Source organism: Nothobranchius furzeri, chromosome 18, assembly GCF_043380555.1.
Source record: "Nothobranchius furzeri strain GRZ-AD chromosome 18, NfurGRZ-RIMD1, whole genome shotgun sequence".
Taxonomy (NCBI): Eukaryota; Metazoa; Chordata; class Actinopteri; order Cyprinodontiformes; family Nothobranchiidae; genus Nothobranchius; species Nothobranchius furzeri.
This window is the reverse complement of record NC_091758.1, coordinates 46616850-46637035: the sequence shown is the minus strand read 5'-3', so window position 1 is coordinate 46637035 and position 20186 is coordinate 46616850. Positions and strand designations below refer to the sequence as shown.

Genomic DNA, 20186 nt, shown 5'->3' with positions numbered 1-20186 from the left:
TTTTCTTTAAAGTTCATTAGAAGGTCAAAAGTCATTGAATGAGCTATTTTCTTATTTGTATTAATTTTAAAATATTACATAAAACATAGAAATAACACTTCAGGTTAAAAGCTAACAATGGTTACATTAGGGTAGCTGCATGCTGTTATGCAAGTCTGGTACCTGTACAAATACCAGTCCTCTATAGATCCTAGTCCTTTGTTTGAGTGCAGTACACACCACAGTCCACTAATTGGACCAGTATAGACCCCAGTCCATTCTCAAAAATCTGTTTAGAACCCAGTACAGACCAGTAAAGAGACTGGTCCATGTTCTGAACCAGTATAGCTCCCAAGCCCCTGTTGCACCAGCAAAGATACCAGTCTCCTGTCTGGACCAGTATACAAACTAGTCAGAGAAGACCAAATTAGCCTCTGTGAGTTCAATCTTATAGCTTGACTTAGCTTACGATTCCTTGTCTTGTCTTGACATAGCTTACTTATCTTGACTGGACTTTGCGATAATTACTTGGCTTGAGTTAGCTGTGTGATAATCGACTGTAACGCTAGAGCTGTGGCAGCAGAGAGCTTCTGTCGGGAGGAACACAGGAAGGAATAATGGAGCAGGCACAGGTCAGCATGGCTGGGTAAATGCAGAGGGACACGAAAACAGACCAGGAACATGAACCATGACACAAACCATCCATATTGTTGAAGAGAGAGTAGATGATTCAGTTTCATGATAAAATGTGAATCGTGAAGTCCGATTTGAACTCATCCCATTGTGTCTTCAGGTGGCTGTTTTAGAGATTCTTGGAGCTGTGTGTTTGGTACCAGGAGGCCATAAGAAGGTCCTTGAGGCTATGCTGCACTTCCAGGATTTTGCCTCTGAGAGAACTCGTTTCCAGGTCTGCTGTTGTGTATACTATTATACTATTACTGTTGTAACCTCATTAAAACTAAATTCAGTGTTGACCCTGAGCTCATATTTGAAATCTTCCTGCATTTCTGGACCAAACCAAATTAATCTGAAGACAAAAAAACCATCTCAGAAGTGTCTTTGTATTTCACTTTCTGATTGTGATCAAATGTTTCTCCATCATTTATGTCACAAACCATTCAGTCAGTAAAGTTAGTTAAGTTCCAACAGATACTTTCATAACTCTGAGGTCACACAAACAGACTTGATTAACTGCCTTACTGCTTCTAAAAAATAACCATCCATCCATAAATCCATTCCATAAAAAATAGACATGCTGCAAATGACAATGTCTGAACAAATAAGACAAAACTGAGCCTGATAAATGATTTCACTAACTTTTTAAGTCTAAATTCAGAAAAGACAGAGGACATCATTAGGGCTGCCATGATTTGTCGACTCAACATGATGGCATCGACAAACAAAATAGTCGACAATTTAATTAATAGTCTACCTGTTATTTTATATAGGTTTTTTTCATCTCGCCTGCTGCGGCACGTTTGGCGGCTTCTCCCTTCCTTTCTGCTCAGCCGCCGCTTTAGCTCATGCTAGTGCATGTGTAATGGTGGTGTCACAATGCACTGGTGAGTGGAGCGGAGGTAAGGATCCAAACGCTGGGTAGGAATCAGACAGGCAGACAACCTGGGACAGGTAAAGTCTTTTAATAATAAACACGCACAGGACATGGGAACAATGAGCCAACAAGAGACACAGAACTGAAGGGGTTTAAAAACATGAGGGCTGGGAGCCTGGGTGATTGGAAAACAAGAGGCAGGTGGGAGCAATTAACAGAGACACATGGCTGAACAGAATGGGGAGACAGGACAGGGTGTGACAGTCCCCCCCCCCCCCCCCCCAAAAAAAAGGGCGGATTCCAGACGCCCATAGGAACACAGAGCAGGGTGGGAGGAGGGGGACCCGGAGGGAGGGCCAAGAGGGACCGATGGAGAGGAGGCAGGGACCAGTAGAGTCCGGGGGCCTGCGCCTGGGGCAGGGGAGGAGGCGACAACGGGCCCTTGGGGGCCTGCGTCTGGCGAGGGCAAGAACAGCGGTGACCGGAAGCAGAGACGCTGGAGGAGACGTCCTTGACTTTTGGACTGGAGGCGGCAGCGCCGACCACTGGGCTGGAGACAACGGTGTCGACCACTGGACTGGAGACAACGGTGTCGACCACTGGACTGGAGACAACGGTGTCGACCACTGGACTGGAGATGGCGTCGACCACGGGACTGGAGACGGCGACGTTTGACTGGAGAAGGAAGTGACGCGCCACCATCAGCGTCAGCCTGAAGAAGCCGGCAGCCGTCGGCGAAACTGTAGCTACAAACAGGTAAACAAAACTGTTTCTGTGTTTAAAAAAGAACGAAAGAATGGAATTAGAAAGACACAGCAAGAACACACCTAAGATGACTGGAGGGACATTGACCTCTGGACTGGAGGGGATGTCGGCCTCTGGACTGGAGGGGACGTCGACCTCTGGACTGGAGGGGACGTCGAACTCTGGACTGGAGGGGACGTCGGCCTCTGGACTGGAGGGGACGTCGACCACAGGACTGGAGGGGACGTCGACCTCTGGACTGGAGGGGATGTCGGCCTCTGGACTGGAGGGGACGTCGACCTCTGGACTGGAGGGATCGTCGACCTCTGGACTGGAGGGATCGTCGACCTCTGGACTGGAGGGAACGGCGACCTCTGGACAGCAGGGGACATTGACCTCTAGATAGGAGGGGACGTCAACCTCTGGACACAAAGGAGCGTCAACCTCTGGACTGGAAAGAGCGTCAACCTCTGGACTGGAAAGAGCATCAACCTCTGGACTGGAAAGAGCGTCAACCTCTGGACTGGAAAGAGCGTCGACCTCTGGGCTGGAGGCGGCGGCGTCGACCACTGGGCTGGAGGCGGCGGCGTCGACCACTGGACTGGAGACGACGATGTCGACCACGGGACTGGAGACGGCGACGTTGGACTGGAGGGGACGTCGGCCTCTGGACTGGAGGGGATGTCGGCCTCTGGACTGGAGGGGACGTCGACCACGGGACTGGAGACGACGGTGTCAACCACTGGACTGGAGACGGCGTCGACCACTGGGCTGGAGACGACGGCATCGACCACAGGACCGGAGATGACGGCATCGACCACTGGACTGGAGACGGCGTCGACCACGGGACTGGAGACGGCGACGTTGGACTGGAGGGGATGTCGGCCTCTGGACTGGAGGGGATGTCGACCTCTGGACTGGAGGGATCGTCGACCTCTGGACTGGAGGGATCGTCGACCTCTGGACTGGAGGGAACGGCGACCTCTGGACAGGAGGGGACATTGACCTCTAGATAGGAGGGGACGTCGACCACTGGACACAAAGGAGTGTCGACCACTGGACACAAAGGAGCGTCAACCTCTGGACTGGAAAGAGCGTCGACCTCTGGACTGGAAAGAGCGTCGACCTCTGGACTGGAAAGAGCGTCGACCATTGGACTGGAGAGAGCGTCGACCTCTGGACTGGAGAGAGCGTCGACCTCTGGACTGGAAAGAGCGTCGACCTCTGGACTGGAGAGAGCGTCGACCTCTGGACACAAAGGAGCGTCGACCTCTGGACACAAAGGAGCGTCAACCTCTGGACTGGAGAGAGCGTCGACCTCTGGACTGGAAAGAGCGTCGACCTCTGGACTGGAAAGAGCGTCGACCATTGGACTGGAGAGAGCGTCGACCTCTGGACTGGAGAGAGCGTCGACCTCTGGACTGGAAAGAGCGTCGACCATTGGACTGGAGAGAGTGTCGACCTCTGGACTGGAACCTAAAGGATTATTAGGAACACCTGTTCAACTTAATGTTCTCCTTAATGCCATTATCTAATTAACCAATCGCAGTTGCTTCAATGCATTTAGGGGTGTGGTCCTGGTTAAGACCATCTCCTGAACTCCAAACTGAAGGTCAGAATGGGAAAGAAAGGCGAGTTAAGCTATTTTGAGCATGGCATGGTTGTTGGTGCCAGACGGGCCGGTCTGAGTATTTCACAATCTACTCAGTTACTGGGATTTTCACCCACAACTATTTCTAGAGTTTACAAAGAATGGTGTGAAAAGGGAAAAACATCCAGTATGCAGCAGTCCTGTGGGCCAAAATGCCTTGTTGATGCTAGAGGTCAGAGGAGAATGGGCCGACTGATTCAAGCTGATAGAAGAGCAACTTTGACTGAAATAACCACTCGTTACAACCGAGGAATGCAGCAAAGCATTTGTGAAGCCACAACACGCACAACCATGTGCTACAGCAGCAGAAGACCCCACCGGGTACCACTCATCTCCACTACAAACAGGAAAACGAGGCTACGATTTGCACCGGCTCACCAAAACTGGACAGTTGAAGACTGAAAATATGTTGCCTGGACTGAAGAGTCTGGATTTCTGTTGAGACATTCAAATGGTAGAGTCAGAATTCGGCGTAAACAGAATGAGAACATGGATCCATCATGCCTTGTTACCACTGTGCAGGCTGCTGGTGGTGGTATCATGGTGTGGGGGATGTTTTCTTGGCACACTTTAGACCCCTTAGTCCCAATTGGGCATGGTTTAAATGCCACGGGCTACCTGAGCATTGTTTCTGACCGTGTCCCTCCCTTCATGACCACCATGTACCCATCCTCTGATGGCTACTTCCAGCAGGATAATGCGTCCTGTCATGAAGCTCCAATCATTTCTAATTGGTTTCTTGAACATGACAATGAGTTCACTACTACAACGGCCCCCACAGTCACCAGATCTCAACCTCATAGATCATCTTTGGGATGTGGTGGAATGGGAGCTTTGTGCCCTGGATGTGCATCCCACACATCTCCATCAACTGCAAGGTGCTGTCCTATCAATGTGGACCAACGTTTCTAAAGAATGCTTTCAGCACCTTGTTGAATCAACACCATGTCGAGTTAAGGCAGTTCTGAAGGTGAAAGGTGAAAGGTGAAAGGTTTAAATTAGCTCATTTGAATGTGTGTAGTTTAAGGAATAAAATAGATGATATTCAAGATATTGTAGAAAAGTATAATTTACAGGTAATGGCAATAACAGAAACACATTTGGATTTGACAATAAATAGTTCTTTATTAGACATAAATGGGTACAGTCTCTTTAGATTGGATAGAACTTTACATGGAGGTGGTGTTGCTTTTTATATTCAAAATCATATTCCTGTTAAGGTGAGAACAGAGTTCACAATTACAGGTGTGGAAGCACTCTGGTTACAGTTACAATTTCCTCATTTGAAATCTGTTTTAGTTGGATGTTGCTACAGACCGCCGGATGCTGCTGGAATGTATCTCCATCAAATAGGTGAAATGTTAGATATGGTTTGTGACACAGGAAATGAGATTTACCTATTAGGGGACTTAAACATTGATTGGAAATCAAGAAATTGCTCATTAAAGAGCAAATTAACCTCATTTGCTAATACTTTTAATTTGTCACAAGTTGTAAAAGATTTCACAAGAGTGCAGGTTAAAAATAATGGTGTCTGCTCTAAAACGTGTATTGATTTAATTTTTACTAATATGGCTGAATTATGTTCTGAGGCAATTTCTGTTCCAGTTGGATGCAGTGACCATAATTTGGCTGCTATTTAAAGAAAAGTCAAGGTGCCAAAAGGTCAACACTTTATATATAAAAGAATCTTTAAAAACTTTAAAGAGAGTGATTTTGTAGAAGAAATAAGAAACATACATTGGAAAGATGTAACAAAGGAGCAGGATCCGGGTAAAGCTGTAGACATAAATGATAATTTGTTAACAAAGGTGATGAATAAACATGCACCGATGAGGAAACAGGCAGTAAGAAATGTAGCTTCTCCATGTCTGGATACAGAACTTAAGGAACGTATGAGGCAGAGGGACAAATTAAAATTAGAAGCAATAAAAACAAATCAATTGGAAACATGGTGCGAATATCGCAAAATACGGAAAATTGTAACCAAACTGAATAAAAACAAAAAACAATTATATTATCATAGAAGAATCATAGAAGCTAAATTAGATCATGCAAAGGTGTGGGGTACATTAAATGAACTTATGGGGGTTACAAAGAGGAAGGCACCTACTCTTCTAGAGGCAGGTGGAGTTTTTTTAACCAAACCAAAAGAAATAGCTGATTATTTAAAACTGTTTTTTATCAATAAAATTAAAACATTGAATAATACCAGGGAGGAGAGAAAAGAAGAAAATACATCTTATCAAAGAATTAAGGACGATATCATGCAAATGAAAGATTGTGAGTTTAAGTTTATGGAGGTATCAGAGGATTGCATAAAAAAATTAATCTTAAATAGTAAAGATAAACCCCCTGGAATGGATGATATTGATATAAGATTGCTAAAATTGGTGGCAGATTTTATTTTACTGCCAGTTTCACATATTATTAACATAAGTTTTAATCAAAGTATTTTTCCAGCCCAATGGAAAAAGGCTAAAGTAATTCCATTAATCAAAAATAATTGAGAACCACTGTCTGGTAAAAATAGTCGGCCAATAAGTTTTCTACCAGCATTAAGCAAACTTTTGGAAAGAGTAGCATATGAACAAATACAAGAATATTTTATAACAAATAGATTAAACACAATTTATCAACATGCATATAAGGCGGGTCACTCCACTACTACTGCACTTGCTCAGATTACTGATCATTGGTTAGAAGAAATAGATGATAAAAAGTTAGTTGGTACTATATTTTTAGATTTGAGTGCAGCTTTTGATGTGATTGATCATAAAATCTTATTTAAAAAATTAGAACGTTATAGATTTCAGTCGTCCGCCATTAAGTGGACAGAAAGTTATTTAACGAATCGCAAATTCAACTTCTATTTTAATGGCAGTTATTCTGAAACAGGTCAGTTAGATTGTGGAGTGCCACAGGGCAGTTGTTTGGGCCCTCTTTTGTTTTCTATTTTTATTAATGACTTACCTTTGATTTTAAAACATGCAACCATGGCTATATATGCAGATGACACAACATTATTTGCATCAGCACAAACAGAAGGCCAATTAAATGATATTTTAAAAAAGGAGTTGGATTTAGTTACACAATGGTTTAGAATGAACAAACTAGAAATCAATGCAGAAAAAACTAAATGCATGATAGTGGGGAATACATATACACTACAGATGACACCTAGACTGCATTTGAAGCTAGGTAACATAGCGATAGAGCAGGTAGAAGAAGCAAGACTGTTGGGGGTAATTGTGGATTCTAGATTGTCATGGACTAGTCACATAAATCATGTCCTGCTGAAACTTGGAAGAAGTATGGGCACGATCAAATATTGTTGTAAATTTATTCCTCGTTTGCAGATACAAACTCTAGTTCAAACATTAGTACTGTCTCATTTAGATTATGCATCAGTTATTTGGTCTAATACAAGTGAAATGAATTTATATAAGTTACAAGTGGCACAAAATAAAGCTGCACGAATGGTTCTGGGTTGTAATTATAGAACAAATGTAAGTGTGATGCACGATAGGTTGGCCTGGTTAACAGTGAAATGTAGATTAAAGTATTCACTGATCACATTTATAAGAAATATAATAACTACAAAAATACCTAAAATAATTTATGACAAATTATCATTTTTTTCAGACAATCATGATTACACGACGAGACAGACAAGTGACATAAGGTGCGCACTACCGCGCTGCAGAACTAATCAAAGGCAAAGAGCAGTTTATTACAGAGCCATGGTTGCATGGAATGCCATACCGAGATTTTTGTTATTAGAGAACAACAGAAGATGTTTTCAAAAGAAGTTAAAGCTTTTCTTGTTCACACAACAGTAAATTTTGCACAGTGAATTGTAAATGTGACTGATATGACAGCTTCTATCATTTTTGTTTGTTATGGATGTGATGCGATATGATTTTTGATTCTTGAATATAGTTATTTATTGCTCTGTGTAAACTCTCCGTTTTCACCTATTTAGATTTTTCATGAACTCTGAAGTGTGTGGTAACTTATTGGTATATTATTATAGCAATTGAGGTGGTACGATTATAATGAGCTCCTGGAGTTTGTTGTTGCTGGGTGTGTGTGTGTGTGGGGATGGGGATGGGGGTGTTTTGTTAAATATTTGTAATGAAATTGAAAGAGACCTCAGGAAGAATAGCTCCACACTATGGTGTGAGCTAATGAGGTTCTCAATAAATAAATAAAAATAAAATAAAAAAGGGGGTCAAACACTGTATTAGTACGATGATCCTAATAATCCTTTAGGTTAGTGTATACTCTTACGATATAGGGGAAAGAACTGAACCTTTAGGGTTTTCAAAAGTCTAACAGTGTGGGCGTGGCTAAGCTTCAAATATTGACTTGACACCATGAAATTCCTTGGTTTTATAACTTCTACATGCATGATCAGAGCAAATTTCATGGGTATCATCACAGACCAGACCTGAAAACATTCACATGTTCATTTGCTGACATCACCAAAGCCACAGCAGGAAGTCTATTGTTTTTCTTTAAAAGGTCCAGATTTCACCTCCTTCATTTAATCAAGATGAGACTCTACCCAGTTCCAGAACACATGATAGTGTACAACTGCATCTAGTACGCAGTGTTAACCCTCTGGAGTCAGGCGTTGCAGATTAGCAACGTTAAAACCTACCTGCCTGGTTACTCCACATATGTATTTCATGAGCATTTTTAACTCAGAAGTACCCCTGAAGGACTTAGATGTTTGTCCTTTTATCAAAACTTAGTTTGAGCCTGAGAGGGTTAATGAAGGTGTGGATATATATATATATATATATATATATATATATATATATATATATATATATATATATATATATATATATATATATATATATATACACCTGTGCACTACTCATGATGTCGGATCAGCATCTTGATGTGGCACACCTGTGAGGTGGGATGGATTATCTCAGCAAAGCACAGGTGCTCACTATCACACATTTAGACTGATTTGTGAACAATGTTTGAGAGAAATGGTAATATTGTGTATCTGGAATGAATCTTAGATCTTTAAGTCCATCTCATGAAAAATCGGAGCAGAAACAAAGGTGTTGCGTTTATATATTTGTTGAGTGTACTTCCAGATACAGCCGGCACTATATTCTTGTACACCAATGCTCCGAGTTCTCACGTTTGCCATCTTTGCACAGAATGGCACCTTTATCCACAGAAATGCTGTTTAGATATTTGTCACTAATACAGTTTTACAATAGGCCAATCGATCTTCATCACTAAAAGCTGACCATTGTGATATTAATGTTGCTTTATTATTAGCATGATTATCCCTAGCTGTCACAGGCAGTTGTTCTACCCTAACAATAAAAGCCAAGGGAATATGTACTCAATACATAAAGTAATACGTAAGAATTCTTCTATGACCCATTTCTCTCTCGGCTGGATGGGCTTTATTTTTCAGTTTTTCTCCTTTCAAAAACAGGAAAGAGCAATGACGTTACTGTTTATATCAGTGAGTTTGTGAGGTTGCGGTGTCTCCGGCGAGCTAACTGCTGTGCCTGGATTTCTAATTAAGCAACAGCAAGCAAAAACTCAAGACTTGTTAAAAGAACCTAAACCAGTAATCAGACTGACCTAGAAGTTATTTCTTGTGCCCCTAAGAAGCCACGTCTTCTTTTAGTTTTAGTCTGTTAGGAGAGGCAGATAACAATGCTGACATTGAATTAGAAGCAAAGTGTCTGTTCTAAAAATATCTCTAGCTACAATTCCCAACAACTAGACATTACCGTGAAATGTGTGTGTGAAGTGATTAAAGAGTCAATGGTGATGTTTTACTACCTTTAATGAGTTGTTCACAACTATAACAGCAAGACAGCAAACAACTGCACTTCCACCAGTACCGGAAAATGTTACCGTAATAAGTGTAGTAAGTGCTCCTGCCAGTAAAAAACACAAGAGTGCTAACACCAGATATGACAATGTATTTATCTACTTGTCAACTTACTTGCCATCTCAGAGGCCTCTGGTACTGGTCCGTAACGACGGCCATAAAACCACAGAAGGGGAGTGAGAATGTGATTGTTCTTCTGGGCCCCCATTTGTCCATTAAAGTTACTTCAAAACAACAAAACACAACACAGTGGTTTGGAGTTTGTCCAATCCCTGGAACATTTTACTTTTTCTGTGCAAGTAGAAATATGTGATCTTATTTCCTAGAAAGCAGAAAACATGAGCAATGAACAAAAGCATCAAACTTGATCTGAAGCAAATCATTTGAATCTTCTCATTTTAAAAGGTAATCCAACTAAGAACATGAAAGTAAAAGACTTTCAAAGTAGATACATTTATAATTCATATTCTATTTCAAAATAGAGAAATGGTTCCTAAACATACGGTAAACACCACAAGGAAACATGTTCTATGGCTTTTTTGTTTGTATTCTGTGTGCAGAACCTGCTAAGAGATTTGGACCGATCCACCGGCCGTTACAGAGAGGAAGTCAGCTTGAAAACGGCCACCATGTCCTTCATTAATGCTTTACTCAGCCAGGGAGCTGGAAAGGTAAACTTCTAACAGTTCAAACCAATGAGCAGCTGATCAATTACTTTTTTTATCTTCGTGAATCTGCTTTCAGAACAGTCTGGAGTTTCGGGTCCATTTACGCTATGAACTACTGATGTTAGGCATTCAACCAATCATTGACAAAATGCGGTGCCATGAAAATGCCACCCTGGACAGGTACACCTGTTGTTTCTCTTTTACACTTTAAATAGTTGGTGCTTTGGCTTTAAATTGCTGTATTTCAGGCATTTGGACTTCTTTGAGATGTTGAGAAGTGAAGATGAACATCAGATGTCTGCACGCTTTGATGTTGTAAGAACATTTTATATCTCAGTTTTGATAGAATTTATGTTCAAATTCAAGTGAAAATGTAAATCAACTGTTTCATTTCCTAAGTGATGGTGACATCCAGCATCCATGTTTGAGCTGAATCCAGTCTGATGTCTTTTGTTGATCTGATGTTTACCGATGTGCTGCTTCAGGTCCATGTGGACTCTAAAAGTGCAAGCCAGATGTTTGATCTCATCAGGAAGAGAGTGAACCATACTGAAGCATACTCTCACCTGCTGTCTGTCCTGCATCACTGTCTCATGATACCCTGTAAGACACCACCTCCATCATCACTCTTCTTCTTCTATGAAAATCAGATTGCTGACTGATTTTGTCTCAGACAAACAGCGTAGGACCACACTGCAGTACTGGTTGTTGTTGGACCGGATTGTTCAGCAGCTGGTTCTGCAGACAGACAAAGGTGATGACCCTGACGTTACTCCTCTGAACGACTTCAATGTCAAAAATATTCTGCGCATGTAAGTTCAATGATCAATTTTCCAGTGATGCAGAAAGTGCTGGCTTCAGATTTGTGATGGCTAACAGCAACCACTTCCTGTTTGAGATCTGGTTCAAACCTTAGAGGTTTTTTAAAAATTCTCTGTATTAAGTATCAACGGTGAGAAAGCTGCTTTAACTTTCTGAGAGATATTTTCTTTTTGAGCGACAGTGGCAGAGTGTATGAATGACTGGATGTTTAGTAATGCACCTTGGGGGTTTGCAGGTCTCTGGAAGGTGTTATACAATTATTGGACATTTACAATTTCTTTTTGGAATAAAAAGATCAACAACTCTCAGGATTTCATTGTTTAACATTCAAAACCTCAGATGACCTTTTTCACCTGGACACACCCTAAACTATAGTCATGTGTGTGTTTTAGGCTGGTTAAAGAAAATGAGTTGAAAAAATGGAAAGAAGAAGCTGCTGAAATGAGAAAAGGTACATTCACAAACTAGCATTTTTTAACATTGAACATATTTTTTATTCTCATTTAAAATAAAGACATTACAACATTAGTAAAGTTTTAACAAATTCAGTTAAGGCTCATCTACAACAGTTAGGGTTCTGGTCTGATTCTGCTAAACTCAGGTCACTTCTCGTCCTCTCAGATCATCAAAACCTTCAACAACGTTTGGAAAGGAAAGAGAGGGAGTGTGAAGCCAAAAATAAAGAGAAGGAAGATGTGATGGAGACATTAAACAAGATGAAAGACAAACTGGAACGAGAAAGCAGCGAGCTGAAGCAAGCTAAAAAACAGGTAGAAGAACTGTCTGCACGCCTGCAGCAGCTCAGCTCCGTAAGTTCACCCATCTAAAACTCTTTCTGTCCAGCGCTGTGAGACATCTCTGAGACATTTGTGAGACATCTGAGACATTTGTAAAATATCTCTGAGATGTCTGTGAGACATCTCAGAGACATCTGTGAAACATCTCTGAGACATCTGTGAAACATCTGAGACATTTGTGAGACATCTGTGAGATGGCTGATTTTTTGTTACTTCCTTATGAAACAACATTGGTTATGTATTGTAAACCCATATTCTACGAGTCTGGGTGATCTCAATTATCAGCCAATCGTGAAGACCTAAAATGCACGCCTGCCAATCCGCGGGCACCCTATGGGAGTATAAGTGGAGTGACTCCACTGTCCGTCTCCTATGGCTCTTTGTCCTGTCAGAACCAGCGGGGACATTGACTTAAGGGCTGCGACTAGACTCGTAGAATCTGGAGTTACATAATGTAACCAACGTTCTATTTCATCTAATCTTAACCCTTAAGCTAGCTGCTATTGGAATAATGGGCAGCTTGGTGAGTTTACGCCACACAGTTTAGCTCGAACAAATGGGTAAACCAAACATTTTCCCTTCTTGTTAGAAGGCACCCACTCTGCCTTAATATGGCTTAGATGTGGCTTAGAGAAAAGTGGGGCCACTACTGTGTTCCACCAAGGGAATAGTAGTCAACCTGGTGACCTTGAGGGGAAGTGAATTTTAATGATCCATTACTGTAATAACCAGCTCATTCCATGAGGGGTGATAAGAAAAATAAGGAACCTGAGAGGTGAAAAGGAGGGCTGATGATCGAAATGGAACGTGATTATTAACATGTCAGTCTGGACAATGTGTTCAGTGCAGTAGGGCACAGACATCGCTTTAATGTCTTCACTCAGCCTGTTGGGGTCCAAGCACAGAATGAGGATCCTGAAGAAACATGTCTTAAGTAATAAGTAAATGCAGACAGGGGATGCCCGTGAAGCAGCTAGGCAAATGTCTTCCATTGACACAATGCTGTGTTGCACCATAGAAGAAGAAATACCTCTGGCTGAGTGAGCTCTGAGTTTCTCAGGAGGCTCCATTCCTGATGAGAAGAAGAAGAAAATATCATTTCTAAAGCGCCTCTCAAGATAAAAATCACGAGGTGCTTCACAAAAACAAAAAATGTAAAAAATATAAAAAACAATTTCAAAAATGGTTAAAAATAAATTTAAAATGAGCAAAAAATAGACAATTGTGATTAAAAAATGTTAAGAAAGAGAGAGAGTGAACAGGAAAGAGGGAAATCAGTGGATCCTGAGGAAGGTGGAATAGGTGGGGAGAGCAGGATAAAGAGAGAGAGGTGAAGAAGGTCATACAAAAACCAGCTTGAACAAGTGAGTCTTCAGCTGCTTTTTAAAGGAGACCACTGAGTCCACTGATCTCAGGCTCAGGGGGAGAGAGGTCCAGAGTCTGGGGGCCACAGCAGCAGATGATCTGTCACCTTTGACCTTTAGCCTGGCGCTAAACAACCAGTAGGCTTTGATCACTGGACCTCAGGGACCTGCTGGGGGTGTAGGGACTAAGAAGATCACCAATGTAAGATGGTGCTTGTCCATGTAAGGCCCTATAGACCAGAACCAGGATCTAGAGATGAACCCTGAAGTTGACTGGCAGCCAGTGAAGCTGGAGGAGAAGCGGGGTGATGTGGGTGTGTTTGGAGGACTTGGTCAGAAGCCGAGCACAGGCGTTCTGAACCACCTGTAGACGGTTCAGGGAGGTTCTGCTCAGACACGTGAAAAGAGAGTTACAGTAGTCTAAGCGTGAGGAGATGAAGGTGTGGAGAACTGTCTCAAGTTCAGAGCGGGACAGAATGGGACTCAGCTTAGCAACGTTCCTGAGATGGAAGAAGGAAGAGTGAACAAGAGAACTGACATGAGAATCCAGGGTGAGAACTGGGTCAAAGGTCACGCCAAGATTCCTGACAGAAGGTTTGGTGTGAGAAGCAAGCTGACCAAGAGAGTCTCTGACTTTGGGAACCAGCTTGTCTGGGGCACAGATGAGGATCTCAGGCTTATCTTCATTCAGCTGAAGAAAGCTCCCACCATCCAGGTTCTGATAGAGTCTAAGCAGGAGAGTAAAGCTTGGTTTATGCTTGAGGCATTTACTTTGCGCTTGGTGATGCGGCTCGTGGATGGAACGCGCATCACAACTTGCAGCGTTTATGGTTCATGCGGCTTGTCTCTGCGGTGAGCCAATATTCTCCCAAACTGTAGGGGGCAACATGGAGCTCTACGGCATGCATCCAACACTACACCATAGTAGATGTAAAAATTCCTGTTGTTTACAACATGGCATTCCAGCATTTTTAACAGCGTCCTCATCTTTTCCGACAGTGCGAGCTATTTCTCTCCAAGAATGATTAAAAACATGTTGATCATGTTGATCTTTGAGAGCTGAATATAAATATATAAAATATAAACCACAAGGACCCACCATCACACAGTTTATAAATTACAAGGACCCACCATCACAAAGTTTATAAACTACAAGGACCCACCATCACACAGTTTATAAACTACAAGGACCCACCTTCACACAGTTTATAAAACTACAAGGACCCACCATCACACAGTTTATAAACGAGAAGGACCTACCATCACACAGTTTATAAACTACAAGGACCCATCTTCACACAGTTTATAAAACTACAAGGACCCACCATCACACAGTTTATAAAACTACAAGGACCCACCACCACACCGTTTATAAAACTACAAGAACCCACCGTCACACAGTTTATAAACTACAAGGACCCACCATCACACAGTTTATAAAACTACAAGAACCCACCATCACACAGTTTATAAACTACAAGGACCCACCATCACACAGTTTATAAACGACAAGGACCTACCATCACACAGTTTATAAACTACAAGGACCCATCTTCACACAGTTTATAAAACTACAAGGACCCACCATCACACAGTTTGTAAAACTACAAGGACCCACCACCACACCGTTTATAAAACTACAAGAACACACCGTCACACAGTTTATAAAACTACAAGGACCCACCACCACACCTTTTATAAAACTACAAGAACCCACCGTCACACAGTTTATAAACTACAAGGACCCACCATCACACAGTTTATAAAACTACAAGGACCCACCTTCACACAGTTTATAAAACTACAAGGACCCACCATCACACAGTTTATAAACGACAAGGACCCACCATCACACAGTTTATAAACTACAAGGACCCACCATCACACAGTTTACAAAACTACAAGGACCCACCATCACACAGTTTACAAAACTACAAGGACCCACCTTCACACAGTTTATAAACGACAAGGACCCACCATCACACAGTTTATAAAACTACAAGGACCCACCACCACACCTTTTATAAAACTACAAGAACCCACCGTCACACAGTTTATAAACTACAAGGACCCACCATCACACAGTTTATAAAACTACAAGGACCCACCTTCACACAGTTTATAAAACTACAAGGACCCACCATCACACAGTTTATAAACGACAAGGACCCACCATCACACAGTTTATAAACTACAAGGACCCACCATCACACAGTTTACAAAACTACAAGGACCCACCATCACACAGTTTACAAAACTACAAGGACCCACCATCACACAGTTTATAAACTACAAGGACCCACCATCACACAGTTTACAAAACTACAAGGACCCACCATCACACAGTTTACAAAACTACAAGGACCCACCTTCACACAGTTTATAAACGACAAGGACCCACCATCACACAGTTTATAAACGACAAGGACCCACCATCACACAGTTTATAAACTACAAGGACCCACCATCACACAGTTGGTCCAGAGGAGAAGGAGAGGAACAGGAGTACATGGAGCTGGTTTAGTTAGTGAAACACCACAATATTAAAATACAAACTGTTGTATGGTACCAAAGTTTGTTTAGTTTCATTTGTAGTTTATAACACACGGTCTCCTCATTAGAGTTATTCCAGAGGGATTAGAAGAGGATTAGGAGTAAATGGAGCTGGGTTTGTTTTTGCCTCATTTAGAAACTGTTGTTGAAGGTTTTCATGTTGAAGAATTTTGTTAAACACTACAATGATAACATACAAACAGTTGATATTCATCAAATATGGTTATATATTGGGAAAATAATTTATATTTAATTAGAAAAGCAATTTAAATAATTATTCAACACTCAACAGTATCAAAAATTGGTACCGTTAAGTACCGGTATCGATTCGTAGGTACCGGGAATTGGTACCATTTCGATTCAAACGTCAAAGGTACCCATCCCTAGGTAAAACACTCCCCGTCATGAACCTTGTGACTTTGCCTCCTGTGTTCTCTGACCACTCTCCAATACTCTGTGATGTTACGTTGCCATGTCCTGTCCCTGTGTGTGAAGCTCCAGCTACTAGGTTCAGAGCCCTGGATGCAGAAACTATTGCAAAGTTTGTGGACTGTATGTCTGTAAGGTTAGAGACCTTTAACCCTGATCCATCTAACATTGATCACTATTCACAACACTTTGATGTACTTTGTAATCAGGTCCTGGACATGGTTGCCCCTCTCAAGCTTTGCAAGTCTCGGCCAAGGAGGGAGCCTTGGCTCTCTGATGTCACACGGGCTTGCAGGCGGGCGTGTAGATCCTCTGAGAGAAAGTGGAAAAAGGATGGCCTACAGGTCTCACGTGAGTTGTTCAGAGCATCTCTGGTTGCTTATCAGGATGCTGTGAGGGCTGCTAGAACGGCCTATTTTGCAGACATCATTGAAACAAACTCCAAGAATCCCAGGATTCTCTATAAATACTAAACTCTGTTCTGGTGTATCAGGAGCCTAGCTCCATGTCTCCTACAGCTGCTGGAAACTCTGAAGATTTTCACAGATTCTTTGTTCACAAAGTATTGGGCATTAGAGCAGCTATTTCTGGTAACTCGATTGACCATGTTCCAGTTCTCACGCATGCAGCGCCCGCTGCATCAGCAGGAGGACGAAGCCTCGGCAGCGCAGCTCGATCATAAGTTACCAGAGAAGCCACACCGTTCATAAAAGGCATCATAAACAACAAAAGTGCATAAAAGAAAATAAAACACAAGGTTCCATTGCTTGAAGAGGACGAGCAGCTCGCTGCGTGCACCCGCACAAGCACCATCTTGAACTCTCTTGCTCTTTAATGAAGGATTAAATCTTTAGCTTGGTTTGAAGAAATAACAGGAGACGGACAGTGAAGTCACTCCACTTATATACCCAAAGGTTGCCTGTGGATTGGCGGGCGGACATGTAAGCTCTTCATAGTTGGTTGAAACTGAGATCACCCTTCCAAAAGCAGCTAGCATAAGGGCTAAGACTAGATGAAATAGAAATGAAGAACTTATTCTGGTAGTGGTCGGAGGGACCGGTTCATTGTTCATCACCATCAGTGTGAGAATGAATGATGTGTTGTAAATTATCTTGGGTGAATGTGGAAGTCTAGGCGATATATAAATACATGCTTTTATTCTCTCTTCTGATAGACCTCCATTGTTCCAGGAGGACCTCCAGTGACCTCTGCTAGTTATGTTCCTCAAGTTCCCACCTCATCCACTAAGCCACCTCCACCTTCCCCAGGAGGTCCCCCAGCCTCTGGAATGGCTTCATTAGCCCCTCATCCTCCTCCTCCACCTCCTCCCCCTCCCCCAGGAGCTCCGTTAGGAACATCAGAGAAGATGAAGAACATTCCTCAACCATCTAACCCACTGAAGTCCTTCAACTGGATCAAACTTCCACAGGTAAACTTGTTTAATCAGTCTGCGTAGAACTCATCCAACAAGATGAAGATCTTAATATTAACTCGTTTATAAGAATTCGGAAGTTCTCAGATGTTCTCACATCAAACAATAAGTGCATGTTAAATAAGTCCAAAATAAAAACCTATCTGCTTTCTGGAGTCAGGGTTAGGAATAGGGTGTACAAACTGATTTTCAGACGTTTCTGCTCTCTTCAGCGCTTTGTTTGTCCATTTTGGCCATGTGAAAGCGCTCTATAAATAAAGTTGATTTTGATTTGATTTTGATTTCTGAATCATCGGTCTCCAAAACTTTTAATCTTCTGTCAGAATGTTTTTGTCACCTTCCTGATGGCCACGACTCATCTGTTCTGACACGGTGAGAGGTTCTGTTGCTTCCCAGGAACAAGAACGGTTTGATGTTCCTCCTCTTCAGAGGAGCTATTTGAATCAGAGAAGATAGATGGTGTGAGAGAAGAGTAAAAGAAGCTATCTATGTCAAACGTGAAAACCTACTTTAAATAGGGGCGGGGCTTAGATTTCACCTTTCCAGTACGTATAATGCAGCTTTGAGTCTCATTCCTAAGCAGCTTCAGTCTAGGTCACACCTTCCTGCATCTGATCAACACAAGCACTCATGAGGGGATGAAGAGGAGGGGTACTCAGAGTAGTTTCTACTGGTTAAACAACAACAACAGACAGCTACAGTTTATAAGCCTACCTCTCCCATATTCCAGTTAGAATAGACAAAGCTCCTTGGATGAGAAGCAAAACATCATCAAGAAACCAAAGAAGTCCAGCTGCCTTCAAACTTTATTTATTTTTACTTATTTTTTATGTTTTATTTATTTATATTTTATATATTGACTTCATTTTATTACTTCATTTGAACCCTTTGGATTACCGTGACCTGGATGATTGAGAACCTTCACCAGCATGCAGACCAATTTCCATCCCATCCATCTATTTCCATCAGCTTATAATAATAATAATAATAATAATAATAATAGTAATAATAGTAATAATAATAATAATAATAATAGCCTTTATTGTCATTGTACAGGATACAACGAAATTGGAGTGCCACTCCCTTGGTGCACAATACAATAATACTTCTAAATATAAAAGGTCCCCTAAAACAAAACAATAGTAAGTACAATATATACCGAATAGCACAATATATACCGAATAGCAGCTACAGTATCATGTAAAAAATGGCATTAGAATAGCAGCATAATAGTTGACGGTGACCTTGACAGTCGCTAAGCAGTTTTAATTGTTTTTATGCTTATTCACTATAGAGATCGCCCTGGGAAAGAAGCTATCCCTGAATCTGTTTGACCTGGTTTTATGTGACCTGTACCGTCGACCAGATGGTAATAGTTGAAAGACGTGATTGCTGGGGTGAGACCGGTCCTTGATGATATTGCTTGCTCTGCTGAGGTACCGAGAGTTTGCAATGACCTCCAGGCTGGACAGAGAGCAGCCAGTGATCTTCTGGGCTGTGTTGATGACCCTCTGCAGTACTTTCCTGTCTGCAGCTGAGCACCCTGCGTACCATGCTGTTATGCTGTACGTTATTATGCTTTCTATGGTGGCTTTGTAGAAAGTCACCAGCAGCCTCTCCTCCAGGTTGTTCCTCCTGAGCACTCTCAGAAAGTGGAGACGCTGCTGGGCCTTTTTTACCACTGCCGTGGTATTTGCTGTCCAGGAGAGATCCTCAGAGATCTGCACGCCCAGAAACCTCATGGAGTGCACCCTCTCCACACAGTTCCCATGAATGTACAGTGGGGCCGGGTCTGCTCTGCCCTTCCTGAAGTCGAAGATAAGTTCTTTAGTTTTCGTGGTGTTCAGTTGGAGGTTATTTACTGAACACCACTCCGTCAGTCTGTTGACCTCATCTCTGTAGTCCGTCTCATCCTCCTTCGAGATGAGTTCGACCACGGTGGTATCATCCGCAAACTTTATAATGGTGTTCGAGAGATGGAAAGGAGAGCAGTCAGATGTGTAGATTGTAAACAGTAGTGGACTCAAAACACATCCTTGTGGAGCCCCGGTGCTGATTGTGATGGTGCTGGACTGGTGTGGCCCGAGTCTGACAGACTGTGATCTATTTGTCAGAAAGTCCTTAATCCAGAGGCAGATGGGGGTGGAGAGTCCCAGGTGAGAAATTTTCTGGACCAAGATCTCAGGGGTTATGTGATTGAATGCTGAGCTGATGTCCAGGAAGAGCATTCTCGCATAGCTTCCTCTGTGCTCCAGGTGACTCAGTGCAGTGTGGAGCGCTATGGTGATAGCGTCCTTGGTGGATCTATTTGTCC

General features: G+C 42.3%; 1 protein-coding gene across 2 annotated transcripts in view; it reads left to right on the top strand.

Annotated features, from left to right (window-relative positions):
- LOC107396948 (disheveled-associated activator of morphogenesis 1) overlaps positions 1-20186 on the top strand; it is an 88185-nt gene that overhangs the window by 14988 nt on the left and 53011 nt on the right. For both annotated transcript variants that reach the window (XM_015976799.3, XM_015976798.3), the window contains 9 exons: positions 773-886; positions 10368-10478; positions 10552-10655; positions 10724-10790; positions 10961-11078; positions 11149-11287; positions 11690-11748; positions 11919-12106; positions 17615-17869. In XM_015976799.3, coding sequence (XP_015832285.3) covers positions 773-886; positions 10368-10478; positions 10552-10655; positions 10724-10790; positions 10961-11078; positions 11149-11287; positions 11690-11748; positions 11919-12106; positions 17615-17869 — 1155 coding nt within the window. The remainder of the gene's footprint in view (positions 1-772; positions 887-10367; positions 10479-10551; positions 10656-10723; positions 10791-10960; positions 11079-11148; positions 11288-11689; positions 11749-11918; positions 12107-17614; positions 17870-20186) is intronic.